Raw genomic sequence first — 22,021 nt, 5'->3', positions numbered from 1 at the left:
GCAGCTAATGTTGATATTGAAATAATGATATTGGATGGCATCAGTGTCTGTGTTGGGTTTATATGAGACGCTGACTAGTGTGCAATTGGGATGGTTTGAACTGGTACGGAGATATAAGCATAATTTCAGCGATAATACACAAGAGAAGTATCGTGGCGTATGTCGGATCTAATAGCGTAATAAAATTCTCCAATTCAACCGTTCTGTCATGTCTCAAACGTATTTCAGTCCCGAGATGCCACGAGAGCTCTGCTGGCTTGCATCCATCATTTAATCACTCAGCAGACTTGATCATCAAACATTCATAATATAGTATTGTTTCATTCTATCATAAGATGCTGTTTACATCTCAATACAGTACTTATTACCATATCCCATCAATCTTCCCCAAGAATACTCAAAACAGAGTCGTCGCTTAACTGACCTCTAACCAGATGCTCAATGACAAACGCCTTGCATGCATGCCGAGACTACCAAAATGCATTGCCCCAAAAGGTTTTCCAAATTTCATCCCATGAGTCAGTCAAAAGATAAACCAAACAAAGATGCACTAATTGCGTATTTAACACAACATCACATTTGTTCCTGATCCTCAACCATACCGAGGATATCAAGCTCAGCTCTGACAAGGTTCTCAAACTCGTTGCGATCGATACCTGACGCTCGTGCAAGCAGGAACAAGCTTCGAATGCTGCGTGAGACGTGTTGTTTCACGCCAAACTCATTTTGCGTCTGTTTGCCAGCAGAAGCCTCAAGTTTAGCAACCGTTTCTGAGCCGTTGGAGCTCGCGCTAGAAGCAGGACGAGGGTGTAGTAGAGCAGCATGACGCTCAGAATCGTTCCCGTTCTGTGAGGAACTTGGCCCCAGGTGCTCAGCCTCAGCCAGTGTCCATGAACCCTGAGTCTCATTGCGCTCCGAAGCTTCGGCAGAATCGTGCGCTCGTCCAAGTCCAAGTGGCGGAGCGATTTGCGCAGCAACCTCTTCCTCATCAGGGTCATGGTTGTCCATAGCAGGCTGTACATTATCGTATTGGGCAAAGTACGCGTCCTCTGCTGAAGCTGCCCGTACGCCACCCATCTGAGAAGTAGCTTTGGAAGGAGGCGCGGGCGACTTTTGGGCGGGTGTACGAGCTGGCGTTGCATCATATCGTGCCCAGTAATCATCATCGTCATCTTCATCTTCGTGGCCACCATCCGGGACACTTAGGCTCTGGCTAGGGCCAGTTGTGTCCTTGGCGATGCTAGTGACCTTCTTGGCTTGTGTCTCGGCAAACTGTCGTTCAGCTTCCGCAATACCAGAAGCACCTCCAAATTGCAAGAAAGGCGAGGGCTTATCCGTAACAGTAACCTCGCCTACCCTCCAGCCATCGCCACCACCTTCAACATCTCCAACACAATATACTAGCTGGAAGGCCAGGCCAAGGCTGGAAAGCGCAACGAGAGCCTGAAACGTCTCCTCGTCAACTCTTCGAAATCGTGTCTCGGCATCGTACTCCCAGTCAACCTCGACCTCGCCCGATACGGGGTGTGGCTCAAGGCTACCACCTTGTGCAATCTGCACAAGTTCCGTTATTTTTTCTTTATCGTAGCAAAGCAATCGAATCCATGGCTCAGAGCTGGTGGGTGACAAAAGCTTGACTCGCTGGCGTAGTATGGGGGAGAGGAGTGGTAGGATGCCGATAGCAGGCTCGGTAGAGATGGTGGACGGCGGGAGAGCAGGAAGGAACGGCGCCAGAAGTTGCGTCGCGTCGGGCGGAGGAAGTTGTGCGGCGGCCATGGTGAAGTATGCGCGAGGATTGGATAATGTGTCTATTTATGTTGCGATTGCGGCTTGTTAAGCATCAGTTCTGACGTACAGAATCGAAAAATCGAGGATCGTGAGAGTGGATTTCACGTGCAAATGGTAAGCTCGTGGACCCAATAGATGTATATGAGTGGACAGTAGACAGGTATCCAGTAAAGATGTAGAGCAAGATTAATTATTAACCAGAAAAAACATGAAGTAGCTACAGGGAAGCAGACAAGTAGACAAACGAGGCGATATTAAAATGAAGAGGGGGCGGTAGACATATATGTATGTGACGAGAGGGCATGTGTTTGCTGTTTGCTCGGCAATGAGAGCTAAAAAATCTATGGCCGGTCCCTATCGGGGATGCGGCACAAATGCATTCAAGAGGCAAGTGACGTCCCTTGTCCATACGCTCCTTCCTCCCATAGTGAAGGCCGAAATCTTCAAGCTATGTTCCTTCTGGGAAAGCCCAGCCAATAACGGGGAGAAGGGTTTCGGCCGGAGCAATGGAGGCAGGAGGCGGCTTCTAGGCTTCTCGGAGGCTGTGCTTCTGGTAGTAGTGATTGTGGGGATGAATAACCCCACGTTTGCTACGTAGTATGGTTAAGCTCTTAGTAGTATCATCCTCATTGAAACAACATTATTTATAGACAGACACCTAGCAGAGTGTTCAAACAATACTCTCTACTGTATTACGCTGCTTCTTTTGCCGTTTCTCAAGTTTACCATCTGATCTGCAAACTTTATCATCACCTGCATCCAGGCCAGAAAGCGCAGGTGACAATGCTACGCTTTTGGTTGGTTCCAACGGCCCGAGCTAGCTTTAAATGGGTGAACCTGGTCGAGACCCCTGACATTATCCAAAAAAGATCGATCGCCTTTCAGCCTTCTATCGGTTCGGTCCATGAGTTCCTGTTCGGCCCAAGAGACCCCGAGACTGATTCGGAATCCAGATGTGTATCCAGTTCTGGACAGATACGAAAATCGACATATCCGTATTCTTTTCTCTATTATACAGACCAATGGGTCGCTCCTCACAGTCCATCTTCACAACGCTAATCAAACATGCCTTTAAAGACACAGAGGACATCAATCTCATCCGCCAACAACCGCCTCCACCCGCTTGCTCATCTTAGGCTAACTGCAAATATTAGAAATTATGCCGTCACACAAGTTCATAGAATCCATCGTGAGTGCGACAAGGAAATTTCTAGCCAACGTGGCCACGAATTTCAATTCTCGTGATATGATACCTAAGAATGACGAACTTGCCTAAAATTTCTATCTAGAGCTTTTCAACCTTTAATTTGTTATATAACTGTTTTCAGGAATACCACACGCTATTTCCGCACTATCGCCTCCGCACATTGATTTCCGGTGCAACACATTTTTTGCTTATCAGTAACTTTTCTATCTACAACCTCTACAGCCGCCTTATTCATCCTCTCATCTTTGTATTTCGGCCCAACGATTTCGAATTTAGCCATATCAACTATATTTATCGAGTGCAGCCAATCCAATCAATTCTTTTTCTTTTCCTGCGCCCGCAGTCCGTCAGGACTGAAACTTGATGCATGTCACACAAAGAAGGGCACCTCAAGGATGAGGTAGGAATTTGGCTTTTAGTTCATGCAACTCCAGGCTTACCATCATAATTAGGGCTCAAAGGTCCAAGTAGTCGCTGCTGGCGGAATTGCAGGACTCGTCTCAAGGTACTTTCTCATCCCTGGTCCTCCTTCCAAATGGGCACCGCGATTAATTTTATCTGATCCTTAGATTCGTCGTCGCTCCCCTCGATGTCATCAAGATCCGTCTCCAACTCCAACCTCACTCCCTTCCCAGCCAAGTAGCAGCTCTGCGCAACGGCCCAGCTTATCGCGGAGCCTTTGCGACTCTAAAACACATCCTCAAGCATGAAGGCTTGACAGGTTTGTGGAAGGGCAATGTCCCCGCGGAGCTCCTATATGTTTGCTATGGCGCTGTCCAGTTCACGGCCTATCGATCGACGACCGTTTTCCTTCGAACAGCTTTCCCTTCAAGATTACCCGATTCTGCAGAAAGTTTTATTGCCGGCGCGGCCTCGGGTGCAGCAGCTACATCTGTCACATATCCTCTTGATTTATTAAGAACACGATTCGCAGCTCAGGGGCAGCACCGCGTATACCAGTCGCTTCGGAGTGCAATCTGGGACATCAAGCGCGACGAAGGATGGCGAGGATTCTTCAGAGGAATTGGACCCGGCCTCGCCCAGATTATGCCCTTTATGGGTATCTTCTTCGTCACATACGAGTCCCTCAGATCGTCCCTGGAAGGGTTGCACATGCCATGGGGCAGTGGCGATGCTACAGCTGGTATGTGTGCCAGCGTCATCTCCAAGACAGTCGTGTTCCCTCTTGATCTTGTCCGAAAGCGCATTCAAGTCCAGGGACCAGCACGCAGCCAATATGTGTACGGAAACATTCCCGAATATTCCACCGCCCGAGGCGCCATAAAAACAATTCTACGCACAGAAGGCTTCCGCGGCCTTTATAAAGGCTTAACTATTAGCCTACTTAAATCAGCGCCGGCGAGTGCTGTCACTCTCTGGACCTATGAACAGAGCCTGAAAGTGATGCTTGACTGGGACTCAAGCAGTAAGGAAACCATTCCCAATGACTTATAGACTGTAACAATATTTAATAGATCCATCATGACAGAGTAAGTCGTCAGATTGTCTATGCTACTTGCGTGGTTGTACTCTACAATAACCTGTGGGTTTATCCAATCATAGTGCAAGCGCGAGCGCAGCATTTTTTGCATCTGCTCGCTCGATACACTCTTCAATGACCTGCCAGAACTTGGCAGTATCGACTCCGCGTGGAATTCTGACACCTTGTTCGCCAGGTGGGAGCAACTTTGCGATTGTGCGGCCTGTCTGCTTACCACCCTCCGTGGCCTCCTCAAAAGTGCCCTCGGTGACAACGGTGACCTCGAACCGCTCATCGTGCTGAGGGGGCTGGCTGTGCTTGGCGTCCCACTCAAAGAAGGGGATTTCGCTCTCCGTACCGATCAGTATGGCGGCAACAGCTATAGGGTCATGGAGAGGGGGGCCAGCAGTAATGCCGAAAGTGTCACTGGAAACGTCAGTCGAAGGTCCCAGGGTGCAGTTTTAAGACATACGCGTATGTTTGGGCAAAGAAGTAAAGGAGCTCAACAAGCATTGTTCGAAGAGTTGTCTTTCCAGAGCCCGACTTCTCGGCACCAGGCCCATATAGAAGCATATCTCTCACCTCAGGTGTGGCCAGCACCTGATGGCTGAGATCAAGCGGCACAATCGTGGTCTTGGCCGCAATCTCCTTGTTATGGAAGACTGTTGCAGCAGCCTCGGGGTCAACGAGAATGTTGAACTCGGCCCAAGGCGTGTAGTTTCCGATTCGAGGTCGACCATCAACTTCACCTAGCGGTGCATCTGAGAAGTTGTCACCGATAGAGCCGCCCATGAGACTGACACCCTTGACGTGGCTGATAAGTTCTGGGTACGCACGGAACAGAGCTCCAACATTGGTCAGCGCACCTGTCGCAACAATCCACGCTGTTCCAGGTTGTTGAGCACGTAGAGCCGTGGCCATGGCCTCAACGGCTGGCATGGTTGAAGGTGTGACGAGCGGCGTGGGCAAAAGATCAGTGCCGTCTAGTCCAGAAACGCCATGGATGTCTGTTGGTGCATGGAGAGCAGGGCGCTCAAGGGCCTTTCCCAAGCCGATATACAAGGGAATATCATGCATTCCAATGGCGGTGAGAATAGAAGCCGCATTGTGTGTGGTGTTTCTGTATGTAGATTAGGAGCAGGTTCTCTGATAATACACTATACCTAGTGTTTGTGTTGCAGCAATTGACATACTCAAGAGATGCGTTTCCAAAAACTGTTGAGACACCAAGAAGTCTCATCTGAGGGTGATAAGCTGCAAGGAGAATTGCGAAAGCGTCCTGCAAGATTGTTAATACAGCGCAATTGTGGATGTGTGAGCCAAGAGGAAGTTATTAAAGACAAGGCTGTTATAGTGAGTCTCGTATCATAACTTATTAACCTCCTTTCGGAGTGACACAAAAACGAACGATCCCGCCTCTGTTTATACGTACATCATGACCTGGATCGCAATCCAACCAAATAGGAACCTGAGCTTCGGACATGGTAGATAAGAGGTGTAGGTGGATAAAGGGGAAAGTCGTTGAGAGAATGAATAAACTATAGGTTTGTGCAAAAGAAGAGTTTCGTAATAGACTCTGTAATAAAAAGTTAGACTGAATTGAGTAAGAGCGTTAACCGCAACTGGATAAAACAAAATACCTACCGATATTGCAAGTGAGTTGTTAAAGTTGTGACGTTTTACCAGCCTTCAGGACTCTTTAATAGACCCTGGAAGCTTTAGTTATGGTGGGGTATCTTCCCCTCATTTTGCTGGTTGTTTCTTTAGCTTGGATGGAAACTTGACTCAATTGACTGAAATCTGGGGCGCACGCTCCAGGCATTTTGTTTGATTTGACAGGCAGTAGTTAGTAACATAGTAGGTGAAGTATGGAGTTGACGAGTTGGCTAGCAGTCAAACTAAACAAACCAGCTTCCTCTTCAAGCAGGAGCTTAAGCTTGTACAGAACAAAGGCTGTAAATTTTTACATAAAAAACGCGGATATTGGACTTGTTATGGTAAACAATTGATTATTCTGCCTGGGGTATCTAGGTAGACTCGGTTTTGTGCCGAATATTATTTTATAATAGCAAAATTGACTCCTGGTAGCCGAGGCCGTGCAGTCTATGTCGTCTTCTTGCGCGCCTCCATCACACGCAACACATCGGCAGCATTATTAGCATCGCCCTTTCGCTTCTTTGCTCCTCGCTTTCTTTTTGGTCCACCTTTTGAGTGTCCCTCGTCGTCATCATCGTCTTTGCCGCCCCACTTCGAGAGCTTGACTCTACGCTCGTCAAAGTCTTCCTCATCAGCAAGTCGACTTGTACCGAAGCCCATGTCAAGATCTTCGTCATCTCGGTCTGCCATTTGCATAAGTCTCTTCTTTCGCTCTTCCATTGCCCTCTTCTGTGCTTCTTCGCCCTGAGCCTCACCATCTTCATCGTCGTCGTCGTCGTCTCTCTCTGTCTTAATTGGGTTAAGAGCCGCGGCGCGCTTGAACGCTGCCATAATCGCAGGATCAGACATGGATGGCGCTTTGTTCCTTTCTTCTTCTGACACAAGACCAGTTTTGGCACCTTGGAAATAATTTCGAGGTGCTTGCGGTCTCGGTGGTGGTGGCATCGAAGTGTCTGCAGTGGGCTCTTCGTCGGTTTTCTGTTGTTTCGCTTTCTTGGATTCGTCCTCCTCATCTGAATCTGAGTCTGAACCATCCATGCCAGCTAAGGGATCGTAATCATCCCCTACGCCATCAAAGATGTCCATATCCTCGTCTTCTTCGGGCTCCTCTTCCGTTTTCCTGTACTGTTCTGGGACGTCCATGCCAAGAGGCTTTGCATCCTTATCTGGCATCAAGAGACCGTTCCGGTCACTCTCATCTTCATCGGTGCCAGGTTGGACTTTGCGAACCTTCCTCTTCTCATGCCCATCTTCGTCTGTAATGATCAAGACTTCTCGTCCTTTGTGGTCTCGCTCTATTCGCGACCCAGCCTTTTGCTTTATTCCGACCTTCTTGAACCGATCTCCAAGTGCGTTTGCCTGTTGTGCTTTGGCTGCTTCTCGTGCCGCCTTTAATTCTGCCAATATTTGGTCGCGTGTTCGCTTTTTGCCGGGTGCTAGAGATACAGTCGACAATTGACCTTTCTTCTTGGTTTCAACCTTTTCTTTGGTAACTGCCTCGACTTCTTTGCCTTCCAGTTGTTCGAATTCATCATCAAGGTCGATTTCCGGCTCGGGTTCGGGTTCGGTCTCTTTTTCAGGCTCTTCTTTCTTCTTACCATAGATATCCTCTCCTTCTCGAATTCGTTTCAGAAGCTTAAAATCGAGACCCTTGACCAGATGGGTGCTGCTTAAATCTCCACCTGCGATCTCGAAACGTCGCTTTTCGAATGTCTCCTGGTCGATTTCCTCATCTTTCAGTTGCTTTTCGAGCTCCTTGAGTTTCTGTACACGTTCATCATCTGTATCTTCGTCGCGTTCCTTCGATCGATCGGTATAGCCTGTCGCAAGTTTGACGCCCTTGGGATCGTAAGACTTGAATTTCCTTTGGGGCCGAGCTGCATTGTTGCGCTCAGCAAGTTGTCGCGCAAAGTCTGCTTGAGCTCCAGCTACAGCGCGTCTATTGAGATGTGTTAGTACTTTGTCAGGAAGTATATAGAAATAACTTACGGCGTCATTGGGATGCTTGATTTTTGTCTTGACCCAAGCGCATTTCCAGCTGGGGTTGATGCGGATGCGCCATCTTTACTGGCGGAGCTCTTTTGTGCGTTTGAAGCTATGAGCTTACGAAACTGGTCATTATTCATCTTGGAAGTAATTGCCCAGGTAATTGAGCACTGAATGACCAAAAGGCTAGGTTGATGTTGCAATAAGTTGGGTTCGTAAGTTGAATTCAGAACCTCGACAGCAAGGTACATGGGTACCGTCTTGTGGCGCATGCGCATGGCTGTGCAGAAATGTCACGGGTTATCGTGTCAAAACGCGCTTTGGTGCTCCACTCTACGCGCTTTTGGCATCACTAACTCACGCCTCGGTTCGTCGCATCTTGTGAGAACCTCGCAAACAACGCACAAGCGTACGCCCACATCGGATTCTGGATAACATGATCTTTTATACATATCATATACTATTCCGTCCTGAAATAACCATGTGATACGAAGACGGTGTTGATCAGGATTCATCAACAGGCACATTAACTCGCCGCCGATTATTGTGAACTTTACCGACAGAATAACACCGCCATCAAAGAGAAAGAGACGAAATGGGAAGTGTTCTCGACAAAAACTCTTCTCAAGTGAGAAAGCGCATCGAGGCGCATACTTTTGAAAATGAAGGCGGAGATGAATATGAGGGCAGCGAGTTTGGTGGTTTCAACGACTATTTCAGACGCAAGAAAATCAAACTCCAGAATCTGGATGCTGAGACGCGCGCAAAGTCAGACAAACCCCAAATATTCAAAGGTATTGTCGCGCATGTGACAGGGTATACTCAACCACCATTGCATGTGTAAGTAGCACTTGAACCATCTTGGTCTGAATACCAGCTCACAGTTACAGCCTGCATCGCGAGATAGTGCAGCATGGCGGTGGTTTTCTCCAATATCTAGACTCTAAAACAATGGCCACACATATCATTGCGTCGACGTTAACTCCCAAAAAGTCGGTCGACTTTGGCCGTTACCGGATTGTCAAACCTGCATGGATCATGGATTCTATTCAAGCAGGACAGCTTCTTCCATGGTCTAACTATCGCGTTTTGGACGAGGGTCCGAGACAGAAAGTGCTCACATTTGACGGAAGTAGCGGTTTAGCGCCATCAACTCCTCGAGCCAAGCAAGGATATCGTGAACAGTCTGAGAACAGTTTCTACACTGGCCAATTCAAGGTGCCTGCTCTACCGAGCCAATCTCTTGGTCAGGTCATTGAGAAGGCTCAAACACCAATTCACGGCATGAGTCGAGCTCTGGGCACAACACCAATGGAAGGAGTTGACAGTCCCTCTTTCAAGAAGCCAGAGGCACCTCCCGGGTCTCCTGTCATAGGCCAATCAATCGCAACTCCGTGTCGTTTAGTAACAAACAAGGACGATCACGATAACACTATGCCTCAAGGAGAAGTAGTATCTGCGCCCACGCTCCTGACCAAGGCACGAGAACCCTCAAAGCCGATGACATCTGAAGAGCACAATGCACAACTGTTATCCGATCCACGAATCAGAAAATCGTCGACAGCCAATCCCGACTTTCTAAAGCAATTCTATTCTGAGAGCCGACTGCATCACCTCTCTACATGGAAGGCTGAGTTGAAATCAAGAATGCAACGATTGGCTGTAGAAAAGGGGCAATCGACTCTTAATACCAAGAAGCGCCCCAACTCGAGACGCTATGTTATGCATGTCGATTTTGACAGCTTCTTTTGTGCCGTTTCGATAAAGAAGAAACCAGAGTTAATCAACAAGCCAGCGGTTGTCGCGCACAGCATAGGATCTGGGTCAGAAATTGCAAGTTGCAACTATCCTGCTCGAGAGTTTGGAGTGAAAAACGGCATGTGGATGAAGTCGGCCCTTGAGTTGTGCCCAGATCTGAAAGTGCTTCCTTACGACTTTCCTGCATATGAAAAAGCCAGTCGCCTATTCTATGAATCAATGCTAGACATTGGTGGCGTGGTACAAAGCGTCAGCATAGATGAGGCTCTCATTGACATAACGTCAGTTGTAATGAAATCCGCTGGATCTCAAGGCATGGGACCTGATTCAGAAAACATTGCGCTGGAGAGAGACATGGCAGGTAAGATTGCAAAAGACCTCCGCGAGAAAATCAAATCCCTCACAGACTGCCATGTTTCTGTCGGAATCGGCGCAAACATTTTACAAGCAAAAGTCGCGTTACGAAAAGCCAAGCCCGCTGGCCAATATCAGCTGGAACCGGGTGATGTGCTGGATATGATCGGCGATCTCAAGGTTGAACAGCTTCCTGGTGTTGCGAGGAGTATTCGTGGAAAGCTCGAGGACATCGGTGTGGTCCTAGTCAAAGACTTGCGAGAAGTATCCAAAGAGCGCCTTGTTTCGATTCTTGGACCCAAGACCGGCGAGAAGCTCCGAGAATATGCTCTTGGTATTGATCGTACAGAAGTTGGTGAGCAACCGCCACGCAAGTCCGTATCTGCAGAAGTCAATTGGGGCATTCGGTTTATCAATCAACCAGAGGCTGAGGAATTTGTCTACAACCTCTGCAAGGAACTGGAAAAACGACTCTTGAACGAGAACGTCAGAGGAAAGCAGTTCACCATGAAGATTATGAGAAGGTCGATGGACGCACCCCTGGATCCGCCAAAATCCTTGGGTCATGGCAAATGCGACACATTCAATAAAAGCACCACTTTTGGGGTGGCTACTAATGACCAACAAGTCATCGGTAAAGAAGCCGTCAATATTTTGCGGTCCTTCAAGTTTAGCCCTGGTGATCTACGAGGACTCGGAGTACAAATGACAAAGCTCGAACCCATCAAGACCAACTTGGCAGCTCCTGGTGGTAGTCAGAAGAGGCTGGCATTCAGCGCCTTTACAAAATCATCACCAGCTAAGAAAGATTCCACTGCGGAACAGATCGATGAGTTCGAGAGTCCCGAGAAACAGAAAGCAATGCCAGGTCTCGGGGTTTCCAACGATCCAATCGCCGACGATCCTTTGACACCACGAAAGCAGAAAATACACCCTGCCATGGCATTGACAAAAGCTAGTCAAGATGATGTAAAGGCAAAGACGCCTCTTAACATATCAGGGACTCAGTTTATAATTCCTAAAGACGTGGATCATGCCATTCTAGCAGAGCTACCGAGCAGCATTCGCAACAAGCTCATGGCTCAGAAATCAAGGATACCACAGGAGGCTGAATCTCCAATACCCAAGTCCAGATCGGAGAGTCCCATGCCGTTTGATGTGTGCCCAACTCAGGTAGACCCCGATGTATTTAATGCATTGCCCGACGACATGAAGGCTGAGATTATGGCTACGTATGGGCGAAAACCCAAACAACCTACACCACATCAATCTCCGCGCAAGGATCGTACGATACAACCCAGAAAGCCCACCACGCCTTCGAAGCGAGGCAGACCGCGAGGCTTGTTCGGCAAAGCTCAGAGGCAGAGAGATGCCCAGGCTGGTCTATTGCAGACCAACTTCCGATCTTTGAATGAGGTCGGCGACGCTTTTCAGGAAGAAGACGTCGTTGAAGAACTTGACTCGGAGTTTCTCGCGGAGCTTCCCGAAGACGTGCGAAAGGAGGTTATCGAAGACCACAAGAGGCGTAAAAAAGTCCAACAAACAAATCTGGAAGCTCCTTTGCGTAAACAGAACTCCATTGATACAGACGTGGCATTGCCAGGGGGGCAACTTAGGATTCAATTCGCAACATTGCCACGCAAGATATCGTTTGCAAGTTCAGGGGTAACCTCGACCCAGGAAATCAAAGATATGCTAGATGCTTGGCATTCAGAGACGAGGAAAAATGGCCCTCATCGCGGGGACATAGAAGTATTGGAAAAGTTTCTCGAGCGAGTGGTTCAGGAAGAGCGTGATTTGGAGAAGGCGACCAAGCTGGTCAAGTGGTTGGATGTGTTGGTTGAACAAGATGGTAGAAAGGGGCGAGGGCAGGAGACTTGGAGACGGTCAGTGGAGGGCATCAAGGTGGTTGTGCAACAGGCTGTGAAGCAGCGAGGCATGGCCCCTTTGAAGTTCTGAATACTTGTTGGTTGCGTACAGGATGTTATGGCAGCGAATTATGACTATATACCCATCTAACATAACTTCTTCATTGTACCCAGACAAGACCTCTTTGGCACATTACAGTGACAACAGTGATAGCGCCACGATTGAGAGACTGAGTATGGCTCCTGGTACCGATAGCACTGCCCCTCTATTTGATGCATCCCCCTCGGAAAGTTGATAGACGCTCAATCTGAGTGGTCCTCCACAAATCTGAGACGAGTTACCCTCGCACGGGTTCTCACAATCATCATCGCTGAGCTTTGCTGAAAGGCTTGACAAGTATGGAGAACACCAGCATTCCCTAACAATCTAGTGCATAAGCCAAACCCAGTCTCATATTTATGATTTTTAGCACATACCGTGACCACTCCAGTCCAGCATATTTGTATTGTGTCCCGTTTGAAGTGCAGAAGTCGAGACACATAGGGACTGTCATCTTTCCGGCTTTGACAAGATGGGTGCCATCGGCAAGAGCGCGGTATTCGGCAGAGTCTTGAATCTGCGTCGTCTCGTTGTAGCAGCCATGATACTTGTAGTTGTCCGATCCTCGGTAGATAGTCGATTTCGATGTGGTAGTGTTGGAATAATCCTGCGATGCAACTAAAGATACAATAGACAGTATTATTGCAGTATTATAAAGAGCTCCAGTCATTTTGACAAGTCGACGTTTCTGCTTTGTAGTCTAAGTGCTTGGTTGAACGAGGTGGAAAGTAAAGATACAACAGAGGTCCCAAAGACGATTCACGATATAATGAGAGAAAATACAGCTTGACTTTATCGCGCCCGCCGGATATTTTCTATTTATTTGTATGGCAAGACGCTGGAGGCTTTGCGCTCATAGTGTAGTGGCGGCGCAATACTTTCCTTAAGCTCGTAACTGGAATGTGCAGAAGAGGCGAACGACGGATTTGGCGACGACAACAGTCTGTTTAAGATAGTCTTGTGTCATACAAGTTATTTTTAACTAACAAAGACATATGTCTTTGAGTAGAACTGCTTCTACAAACCAACATGTCTCGGGCAATATCAGTTCCAATAGGTTAGTAGATACTCCAGCCCATGGCTGGGTACTAATACAAGCACTCTTCGGGCAGTCTTTCTCTGCGGAATTAGATATTTGATTGGCTTCAGCTGAACTAAGCATCTCTTTAATTTCAAGTAATACTTTGGTTTATCTTCAATAGTCAGATCGTTGAGCTTCTAGAACTGACCTGACCAACATCGAGACCCTGGCTAGTGGAGTTGAAGAAACACAACAACCACTCAAAATCTCCCATATTTGCTTAGAGCTGGAGGCTTACTAGAACCCACCTAATAACGAGATAAGGACAGGTAGATACTCCACGAAAACCCCAGTCTACCACCAATCTGGAAGGTACCTACCTATCAGTGCTCCAGCTCTAATGTCAGACTAACCTGAAGCTACCCTTAGTTTTTGTCCCACTACTGACAGAACCAACAACCTCCTCTTCTCTACTTTACTTTCTTCTTCTCCTCCGCACATCTCCGCAAACACCAATTGTCAAGCGTGATATTGAGCGCATTGCGACAGTGACTATTTCGCTTATTTAAGCATCTGCGCGTCGTTGTCCTTGCACTCGACACGTTCCCTATTACTCCGCACTTGCGCAACGCAACATCTTTCGCGCTTTTAAAGCCCCTCCATAAATAAGCATTGTCACCATGAGCGGCTTCATCGACTACTCCAAGACTACCAAGTCGAAGAACTACCATGGATCTGGTTCCTTTGCCACTTTCATGATAATTGCCCGTAAGTAGATCTACTAAGCCCAATTCCTTCTCAGTACTGACCCATGTCGCAGCTGTGTGCTTCTTCCTGGGTATCCTGTTCGCGTCGTTCCCTTACGACTTTCCTCTCCTCTGGACCAAGGCCCCCGTGCCCGACAACTTCTTCGACCATCTCGAGACACATCTGAAGTTTGTGCATCAGTCTCCCGCACTCATCAGCCGCATTCTCCACATTGTCATCTCCATCGGTTTCATCGGTTTCTTCATCAAGCTCTTCCGCCCGAGCGAGGCCAACTTCCTCTTTGACGGCGCATCTCTCATCCTCTACCTTATCGGCTTCGGTGTCTACGTTGCCAACATTGTCAAGGCTCTTCGAAGCGTCAGCGCCGAGATCTGGACCAACGATGGCTTCGACGGCAAGACCCACGAGGGTGAGAGCGGCGAGCTTATTCTTGGTCGCGAGGACAGCTTGAAGGTTCTTTCCGCCAGCAACACTATTCTCGCTCTTGTTCTTGTCGGCATTCTTGTTCTCCAAGCTGGCGAGTGGTACGCTGAGAAGAAGGAGGCCGACGATGTTCGTGCTATGGAGGCCAAGGAGGCTGCTGAAAAGAAGGAGGGTTCCCCTTCCAAGGCTTCCAACAAGAAGAAGCAGTAAATGCTTCTCCAAAGTTGCGATGCAAAGCCAGATTGGGTAGTATGGAGCCGGGTCGGTGCTTAGACGACTTCCTTATACTTGGCATGTATAAGTCACTGTATACCTAGTAGTTTATAGGTTATTAATCGATATCCTACATATTTGGAAAGCGTATATATGCTTTTTATCGGGACGCCCCTGTCAATGTCTCTCAAATCCTGAGGGTGGGAGGTGCTAATATGCGCGGGGCATTGATACGCATAGTGTACCGAGTATGGAAGTGAGCACAGCGTTTCAAGCGTGCCAAGTCATTAATAAAGCTTGACAATAAGAATACACGTGGAGTGAGAGCCCCAGGGATAAAAATATGACGAATATGGTATAAGAAAGAAAAGAAAAGTCAACATTACAGTTCAAAAATCACAATACACCATCAAATGATGAATATGGTACGGCAGAGGGATTCAGTATCAAGGAACTCAACCACTATAAGTCAATAGCAAACAGCTTCCAAGGTTCATTGGAGGACTCAGTTGAGATGTCCAAAATTCCCCTGAATTAAGTATTGATCAAGATGAGGATGATGAGATGCAGCCCAGATTTGGTTGTTAGTGCCCTGTCTAGTGGGTAGCAGAAAGGTTGGCCTCCTAAGTCCTTAGGGTATAAAAATAAGTAGTCTAAGGAGCTTCGTCTAAGTGGCATAAGCTGCGCTAATAATTTTATCTTTTATGCTTCCAGCAGTCACTTTTTCTAATACCCTGAGGCCTGTTGATTAGGTACTTTGGTAGTATACACAAAATCATGCAAGTGGCATAAATGCATAATAGCAACAAAGAAATCGCTCACTTGTTGAATTGAAAAAACTCAGAACAATATACCCACATCCCGATTATCTCTTCCCATACTTAGGTCTTATGAAGGTTATTGTACAACCAAAGCCGTGACCGGAGTGGATATCTTATCAATCAGTTCGATCAAGCTGCAGGACGCTAGTCGGAAAACTGCAACAAAACGCCAATTCTGTTCCGCGTTACAGGGCTTTCCAACTCCTCATAGGACAATGGATGGTTCGGACGGAATCATTCACGGCCAGGGATCACATGAAGAGTCTTTCCAAGCCTAAAAGCCCCGGTCCTCCAAACCGAATGTAACGAAATCCCTGGAGCTTTGCGGCTTCAAGCTGTGCACGGTCGATCTGATAAGGAGCAGTTCTGTCTGATTGGGTCGAATGGGTGCGAAAAGCGGAATATCTGATGTCACATGCTGCGCTGTTAAGAATTTTTCTCCATGGGACAGGGACGGTCTGGATTGAAGATGCCCAAAACGAGCAACACCAGTACCTGTAGCAGCGTAACGCTTGATCTATCAGGCTCGCAGCACAGGGCGACGGTTTATGTTGCATGCATTGGCCACTAATAACTCGTAGTGAGTGAAGAAACTTAACCTGATACAATAGAGAATAGCTCGCCCTGTAGCTGCGAGATAATTTGTTCCCCTCACTCTGTCTTTTTTTGTTTTCGGTTTTTTTTCGTCCAAACGTTTCTCATTATACCTTTCTTCGACAAATGACTCAGAGTTGCGGTTGAGAAACACAATCCGTCCTACGAGCTGGATATTCTACCATCTGTCACTGTTTGGTTCGCTTCAAACCTGCTTTGCGCTCTTTCTCACGGCTGCAAGATTCTGGTTGTTTCGTACCTGAAGCCGCAGTCTGTATATTTCGTTGGGTCCATCTTGCGACTCCACACATCCGACCAAGACAGTAGCTACGAAACTGCTATTCATAACGTCCCACAGCCGACAAGCCGCAGTTCGATACCTCTCACTTTCTCGCATATATCATTCTCGTTAATATATACGATCCGACTGTGATGGAGCCGAGTCCTGTCTCTGTCGAGGCGGCCCATGCGCCTGCGCTCCCTGTCAAAGCCAAGACAGCTCTTACGGAAGCACTCGAAGATATACTTTATGGATCGGTGTGTGCTATTACTCTAGAGAAATTCGACTATGCTAACTAGAACAGACTGCCGGTGCCGTTGGCAAATACATCGAATACCCTTTCGACACAGTCAAGGTTCGACTGCAGAGCCAGCCCGACCATCTCCCGCTACGATATACTGGTCCAATAGATTGCTTCCGACAAGCTATCAAGAGCGATGGAGTTTTGGGTCTTTACCGGGGTATCACTGCTCCTCTGGTGGGCGCTGCCGCCGAAACTAGCAGTCTGTTCGTGTTTGAAAGTCTTGGTCGCGAACTGCTTTTTGCAAGCAACATGGCCTCTCGAGAACAGGGACTTTCATTGCCGCATCTTTGGTTGACTGGTGCTTTCTCTGGAGCCTTTACGTCTTTTGTTCTTACGCCAATTGAGCTTGTCAAGTGCAGGATCCAGGCCCCATTGTTGGGCGACGGCTCCGCTGGTGTTCCTCTCCGTCCCATTCCCGTCATCAAGCATGTCTTTCGTCATGAAGGCCTTCGCGGTTTCTGGCACGGTCAGCTCGGTACGCTGATTCGAGAGGCAGGCGGTGGTTCTGCTTGGTTCGGTGCCAAGGAGACGGTGACAAGCATGTTCTATCAGCACAAGGTGAAGACAGCTACATCAGCGGCTGAGAAGCAGAAGATCCTTGATACCCCACTACCGTTCTGGCAACAGGCGATTGCTGGTGCATCGGCGGGTGTTTCATACAACTTCTTGTTCTTCCCCGCGGACACAATCAAGTCACGAATGCAAACGGCCGCCGTCAGTGATCTTGTGCAACGACGAACATTCTGGCAAGAAGGCACTATACTGTGGCAGCAGCACGGTATTCGAGGCATGTACCGCGGCTGCGGTGTTACATGCATCCGGTCAGCGCCGAGCTCGGCCTTTATCTTCATGGTTTATGACGGATTAAAGCGAAACTTCCCCCTCCAATAACACTCTGAAACTGGACGGGATGTTTCTCACTTGTAGAGGTTAAGGTTCCACCAACTGGTTTAGAAAAGCGATTTTGTTCTTACGCATTGTGACGACTGGCTAGAGCATCTTGGGCGTTCATCTTTGAATTTTAGGAATATATCAGACTGGTGGGTTGGAGCATAAGTTTGAGATATTATTTCTCAACTGGTGATTAAGATAGACAGTTACATAAGACTTTTGATAAAAAGACGATTAGAGTGCGTTAGACTTGAAGTTTCAGTGTAGCTGCATTCGAAGCTCGTGATCAAAAGGTGAACTTTACAATATTTTTCTGCCGGATCACCTTACTCCTTCTTGTTGATCTCGCCGCTTGCGAGGTCCCAGTTGTTCAAGTGTCCAATAGTAGTGCAGAGGTAGGTAGCAAAGGTAAGCCAGCCGAGGTAGGGGACCTGGCACCAAGCAGCAGTAGAGTCAATGGAGCTGTAGAGATAGGTGAGATAACCGTTGACTCCGAGGAGTGTTATAATGTCAACAGAGGCCTCGATGGGGCGGTATAGGCCGAAGAAGAGAGGTGTCCAGATGAGGTTAAGACCAAGCTGAATGGAGTAAACAGTCATGGCTTGTCGGGTGTTGACGATAGTCTCAGGAGAAGAGAAGGGAGAAAGACCAATGTCAGCAACTCGGTAGGCGGCATATCCCATGACACTAATTACAGCTAGTCAGTATGTGCCTGACATGACAGTTTTGAAAGGTCATACCCGTAGAGAATAGTCCAGACAGGTCCGAATAGCCATGGTGGGGGTTGCACCGAGGGCTTCTTCAACGCAAGATATGTCTTTTGGGTTTCTGCAACAAAGAATAAGTTAATGAACCTGCCGATGAGGTCCTGGATAGAAGGTTAGCTCACGAGTAGCGCTGAAGCCAACAGCTGTGCCGAGGCCGATGGGTAGTAAAACCGAAAGAGCCGGCTTGAGGAAGACCGAGTCTGGCAAAGTGAGGGCTGGAATGTACGTTGTCATGATGAACACTTTTGCAGAAGAACAGAACAAAATATTCAATGTTTAGCAGAGTAAAATGGAAAAGGAAAAGTCAGGACATGTGGTAATATCTCCAATGGGAGACAATGACGTAATATATTTTATAGGGACTCTCTCAGTGCCGAGGCTCCGAACTTGACAGAGTAAAATCTGTCCATTAATGGCATATAGTGGGCTGATATCTTAGAAATTCAATATGGCCTGTTCAATCGAGATGTATCATCATGGCAAGAGATGCATGTGGGCATGTCAATGAGAAAGACAAAAAGGAAAAAGTCAATGCTTCTCGGTAACGAGCTGTCTACTCAATTGAGTCAATGTCCTGGTGCGTCTCTGAGCAACGACTGTCTCAGGAGGTTTAATTGCTATCCATTTATCGCGCTAGTTAACCGTGTCGCGAACGGTCGTGACCGGCAGGGGTTTGTTCTATTAACACGTGAGGCTGTCGCTGCTCTAACCGCGACCGTAATGCACGGACCATTTGTTTAATTGATCGTGGCCCGCGTCTCGCGTTTCTACGCGACTTCAACACGCTTTGACGCCTATTTCCTAGGAAATGGTAAGAGCGATATGGGGCACTTTCATTCTTTAATTCCTGCACATAACCTGCAGTTGCCATCGACAACAATTGTTTTTGCAACTTCCTTTACTTCCTAACCCTGTACCACTTTTTGTTGGAAAGAGTTACCGAGTTGCATCTGTACATTACTGCATAAATAAAAGTTGGAAGGCACTTTACACAGTCATGGCTCGTACAGCATCTCTGGGAAAGAGAGCTCGGGGTATCGACGAAACTGGTGAGTGCTTGATGGAATGAACACACCCCAACGCAGCTGCTAACTTGACGATTCAAGATATTCCCTGCCAAGTAACTACACCCAAGCGAAGCCGACGTCTTGCAAGGGCTGCATCATACAACGACGAGAACGAAGATCCTGCATATTCCCCTTTTAACGACGAAGAGGACGACGTGTTGGCTGAGCTACCTCCCCGAACCCGAAAGTCGCCATCACAAGCAACTACAAAACATAACCCCGTTACGCCTTCAACACCACGACATCGAGATGCCCTCTCGGTGCCTCCTACCACGCCTAGACATGCTGTCATGTCGGCAGGCAAACTCTTTAAAAGGCTTACACCACACACACCACTTTCCCCGAGCGCGGTCCAGACCATTTACCAACAAGCGCGGCAATTATTTGCTCGTGGTGCCGAGCCAGGTCAACTCGTCGGTCGAGAGGAGGAACGAAACCAGCTAACGGAATTTCTCAACCGTTACTCTTCACCCACCCCCCATGGCTGCCTTTATGTCAGCGGGCCCCCAGGAACGGGCAAGAGTGCCATGATCACCGAGATGACTCGACAATATGCCAACCACAAGGATGTCCGATACGCCTACGTCAACTGTATGAGCGTCAAATCTTCAAAGGATCTCTACACCACACTGCTTGGTGCTCTTGGCCAGGGTTTTGACGCCTCGGAGGCTGATGCTATCACAACTCTACAAGCATTGTTTGTGCCAAAGACAAAGTCAAGCACTGTCCACCTTGTTACACTGGACGAGATCGACCACATTCTTACCATGGGCTTGGAGAGTCTTTACCGGATATTCGAATGGTCTCTACAAAAGAATTCCCGTCTCATCCTCGTCGGTATTGCCAACGCCTTGGACCTGACTGATCGATTCCTTCCTCGATTGAAGGCCAAGAACCTCAAGCCTGATCTACTATCATTCCTTCCTTACACTGCAACGCAAGTCAAGAACATCATCATCACACGACTCCAATCGCTGATGCCCGCGGGCGGCAAGGAGGGATACGTGCCATTCATCCACCCTGCTGCCATTGACCTGTGCTCTCGCAAGGTCTCAAAGCAGACTGGAGATCTTCGTAAGGCCTTCGAGATTTGTCGCCGTGCACTGGATTTGATAGAGGTTGAGACCAGACAGAAGCACGAGGAAGAGGCGAGAGAGGAGCTCCTACAAATGACACCCTCCAAGCGACCCCTTGGAGAGAACATCAACGGAGCATCAGGTGGCACAAGAAGTGTGGTGCAGATAATGGCGAATTCTCTCAAGGCTCTCACAGCAGAAACGGCACCTCGAGCATCGATCAGTCACCTCAACAAGATCACAGCAGCAGCGTTCAGCAACGGAACTACACAACGGCTCAAGACACTCAACCTTCAACAGAAGGCTGCGCTGTGTGCCCTGGTGGCCTACGAGAAGCGAATTCGAATGGCAGCCAAGATGGCCAATGGTGGTGCTACACCTTCAAAGTCGAAATTCCAGGCGCCAACTATCAAGACTTTGTTCGATGCGTACTGCCAGCTTTGCATCCGCGACTCTGTTCTGCATCCGCTATCGAGCTCTGAATTCCGCGAGGTTGCTGGCAGCCTCGAGACTCTAGGGTTGGTCACTGCATCAGATGGAAAGACTGGAAGTTTTACTGCACCACAGACACCCAGCAAGAGGGGCCGCAAGACTATGGCCGCCACTGGAGATGAGCGAAGACTCACAAGTTGTGTCGCAGAGAAGGAGATCGAGTCTGCGACTGACGGTATCGGCGCAGGCATTCTAAAGAGCATTTTGAGTGGAGAATCATTGGATTAGAGTGTAAAAAGCATTCAGAAGGAAAGAAGGAAGGAAGCATACAACAGCACTGTACGGCGTTTTGGTTTGTCTCATTCTGGTTGGGCTTTGTTTATTATTATTGTCATGTAGCATCGCATTTGCATGGCATTGCGCTGGTTGGTCACATAGGTCTGGATGGCAATCCAGAAATCCTGGGATGGATAACGATACCATGTATATAATTATAAAGGTTGATTGAAAGGTTGCATAGGTTGCACCTTGCCTTGAGGATGGATAATGCAAGTACGGGTATTAGACACTGCCACTATGTTGGCATTGCATAGAATAGAAGAGCACAACAAGTGCAATCGATTGCGACTATGGCTAAGATCCGTGAATCTGAAATGTTTCCCTCACTTTATGTTACCTAATCCCCGACCGTGGAGACGATGCCGGTATCCTTATCTTTCCCGCCTACACTGGCATAGGGGTCTGATGATTTTGCAAGCATCAATGCCCTGTACTTTGTCGTATGTACTACGTATCCGTGCAGAGGATGCTTTACCCATAGTGATGTTCCACTGAGGGAGGGACGTGTCGGTCGCGTCATGGCCTGCATTGGCGGTTTTTCCCGGAACCAACCGTGCCGCACACCAAATTTGCAACATGACGGGGGACATTGTGATGCAGCTGTTGTCCTCAAGTTGCATTCGCTTTGGCGCTTTGATGATGTAGGTTTGCAAAAGTGCTGCTCATGCAGTACTACACATTTCGGAGGCCTGTCGTTGACATACTAAGCACGGCGCAGCGAATTCGAGCTGTAACACGAAAGCTTGACAGGTGGGCGGGAAAAAGCACTCAGCTGGCCGTTTCCGCTAGGCTCTTATTAGCCATGCTTGTCTGTCTTCTAAGTTTATC

At 48.1% G+C, this 22,021-nt stretch overlaps 10 protein-coding genes across 10 annotated transcripts; 5 read left to right on the top strand and 5 right to left on the bottom strand.

Annotated features, from left to right (window-relative positions):
- Nucleotides 1-301: 301 nt before the first annotated feature.
- FGSG_01039 (uncharacterized protein) lies at nt 302-2,082 on the bottom strand. The gene has a single exon (XM_011318491.1). It carries the CDS (start codon nt 1,774-1,776, stop codon nt 574-576), a length of 1,203 nt encoding a protein of 400 aa, XP_011316793.1. The 5' UTR covers nt 1,777-2,082; the 3' UTR covers nt 302-573.
- Nucleotides 2,083-3,358: 1,276 nt separating this feature from the next.
- On the top strand, nt 3,359-4,450 carry FGSG_01038 (uncharacterized protein; the record flags this gene model as incomplete). Its single annotated transcript, XM_011318490.1, has 3 exons — nt 3,359-3,364; nt 3,448-3,500; nt 3,565-4,450. 3 exons carry the CDS (start codon nt 3,359-3,361, stop codon nt 4,448-4,450), a joined length of 945 nt encoding a protein of 314 aa, XP_011316792.1.
- Nucleotides 4,451-4,552: 102 nt separating this feature from the next.
- Nucleotides 4,553-5,958, bottom strand: FGSG_01037 (uncharacterized protein; the record flags this gene model as incomplete). The annotated part of the gene is made up of 4 exons (XM_011318489.1): nt 4,553-4,901; nt 4,948-5,595; nt 5,669-5,754; nt 5,908-5,958. The coding sequence occupies 4 exons, from the start codon at nt 5,956-5,958 to the stop codon at nt 4,553-4,555; spliced, it is 1,134 nt and encodes a 377-aa protein (XP_011316791.1).
- Nucleotides 5,959-6,578: 620 nt separating this feature from the next.
- FGSG_01036 (uncharacterized protein) lies at nt 6,579-8,257 on the bottom strand (the record flags this gene model as incomplete). Its single annotated transcript, XM_011318488.1, has 2 exons — nt 6,579-8,070; nt 8,121-8,257. 2 exons carry the CDS (start codon nt 8,255-8,257, stop codon nt 6,579-6,581), a joined length of 1,629 nt encoding a protein of 542 aa, XP_011316790.1.
- Nucleotides 8,258-8,712: 455 nt separating this feature from the next.
- On the top strand, nt 8,713-12,188 carry FGSG_01035 (uncharacterized protein; the record flags this gene model as incomplete). Its single annotated transcript, XM_011318487.1, has 2 exons — nt 8,713-8,957; nt 9,002-12,188. 2 exons carry the CDS (start codon nt 8,713-8,715, stop codon nt 12,186-12,188), a joined length of 3,432 nt encoding a protein of 1,143 aa, XP_011316789.1.
- A 102-nt stretch (nt 12,189-12,290) lies between these two features.
- FGSG_01034 (uncharacterized protein) lies at nt 12,291-13,492 on the bottom strand (the record flags this gene model as incomplete). Its single annotated transcript, XM_011318486.1, has 4 exons — nt 12,291-12,486; nt 12,575-12,815; nt 13,076-13,154; nt 13,427-13,492. 4 exons carry the CDS (start codon nt 13,490-13,492, stop codon nt 12,291-12,293), a joined length of 582 nt encoding a protein of 193 aa, XP_011316788.1.
- Nucleotides 13,493-13,898: 406 nt separating this feature from the next.
- FGSG_01033 (uncharacterized protein) lies at nt 13,899-14,619 on the top strand (the record flags this gene model as incomplete). Its single annotated transcript, XM_011318485.1, has 2 exons — nt 13,899-13,986; nt 14,039-14,619. The coding sequence occupies 2 exons, from the start codon at nt 13,899-13,901 to the stop codon at nt 14,617-14,619; spliced, it is 669 nt and encodes a 222-aa protein (XP_011316787.1).
- A 1,850-nt stretch (nt 14,620-16,469) lies between these two features.
- Nucleotides 16,470-17,512, top strand: FGSG_01032 (amino acid transporter arg-13; the record flags this gene model as incomplete). Its single annotated transcript, XM_011318484.1, has 2 exons — nt 16,470-16,574; nt 16,622-17,512. The coding sequence occupies 2 exons, from the start codon at nt 16,470-16,472 to the stop codon at nt 17,510-17,512; spliced, it is 996 nt and encodes a 331-aa protein (XP_011316786.1).
- A 4-nt stretch (nt 17,513-17,516) lies between these two features.
- FGSG_01031 (uncharacterized protein) lies at nt 17,517-18,810 on the bottom strand. The gene is made up of 3 exons (XM_011318483.1): nt 18,402-18,810; nt 18,253-18,340; nt 17,517-18,199 (listed from the first exon to the last, which is right to left on the bottom strand). Exons 1-3 carry the CDS (start codon nt 18,511-18,513, stop codon nt 17,839-17,841), a joined length of 561 nt encoding a protein of 186 aa, XP_011316785.1. The 5' UTR covers nt 18,514-18,810; the 3' UTR covers nt 17,517-17,838.
- Nucleotides 18,811-19,276: 466 nt separating this feature from the next.
- On the top strand, nt 19,277-21,142 carry FGSG_01030 (uncharacterized protein; the record flags this gene model as incomplete). The annotated part of the gene is made up of 2 exons (XM_011318482.1): nt 19,277-19,328; nt 19,365-21,142. The coding sequence occupies 2 exons, from the start codon at nt 19,277-19,279 to the stop codon at nt 21,140-21,142; spliced, it is 1,830 nt and encodes a 609-aa protein (XP_011316784.1).
- Nucleotides 21,143-22,021: the final 879 nt, after the last annotated feature.

The sequence above is a fragment of the Fusarium graminearum genome, chromosome 1, assembly GCF_000240135.3.
Source record: "Fusarium graminearum PH-1 chromosome 1, whole genome shotgun sequence".
NCBI lineage: Eukaryota > Fungi > Ascomycota > Sordariomycetes > Hypocreales > Nectriaceae > Fusarium > Fusarium graminearum.
The sequence above is the reverse complement of the archived record's forward strand: the minus strand, read 5'-3'. Positions and strand labels throughout refer to the sequence as shown.

Bases quoted from the DNA above. Each gene is read 5' to 3' on its own strand.
- FGSG_01039 (XM_011318491.1), bottom strand. From the start codon at position 1,776: ATGGCCGCCGCACAACTTCCTCCGCCCGACGCGACGCAACTTCTGGCG.
- FGSG_01031 (XM_011318483.1), bottom strand. From the start codon at position 18,513: ATGACAACGTACATTCCAGCCCTCACTTTGCCAGACTCGGTCTTCCTC. The intron at 18,341-18,401 runs GTGAGCTAACCT...TCTTTGTTGCAG, and splicing joins TGTTGGCTTCAGCGCTACTC to AAACCCAAAAGACATATCTT. The intron at 18,200-18,252 runs GTATGACCTTTC...AGCTGTAATTAG, and splicing joins GTCTGGACTATTCTCTACGG to TGTCATGGGATATGCCGCCT.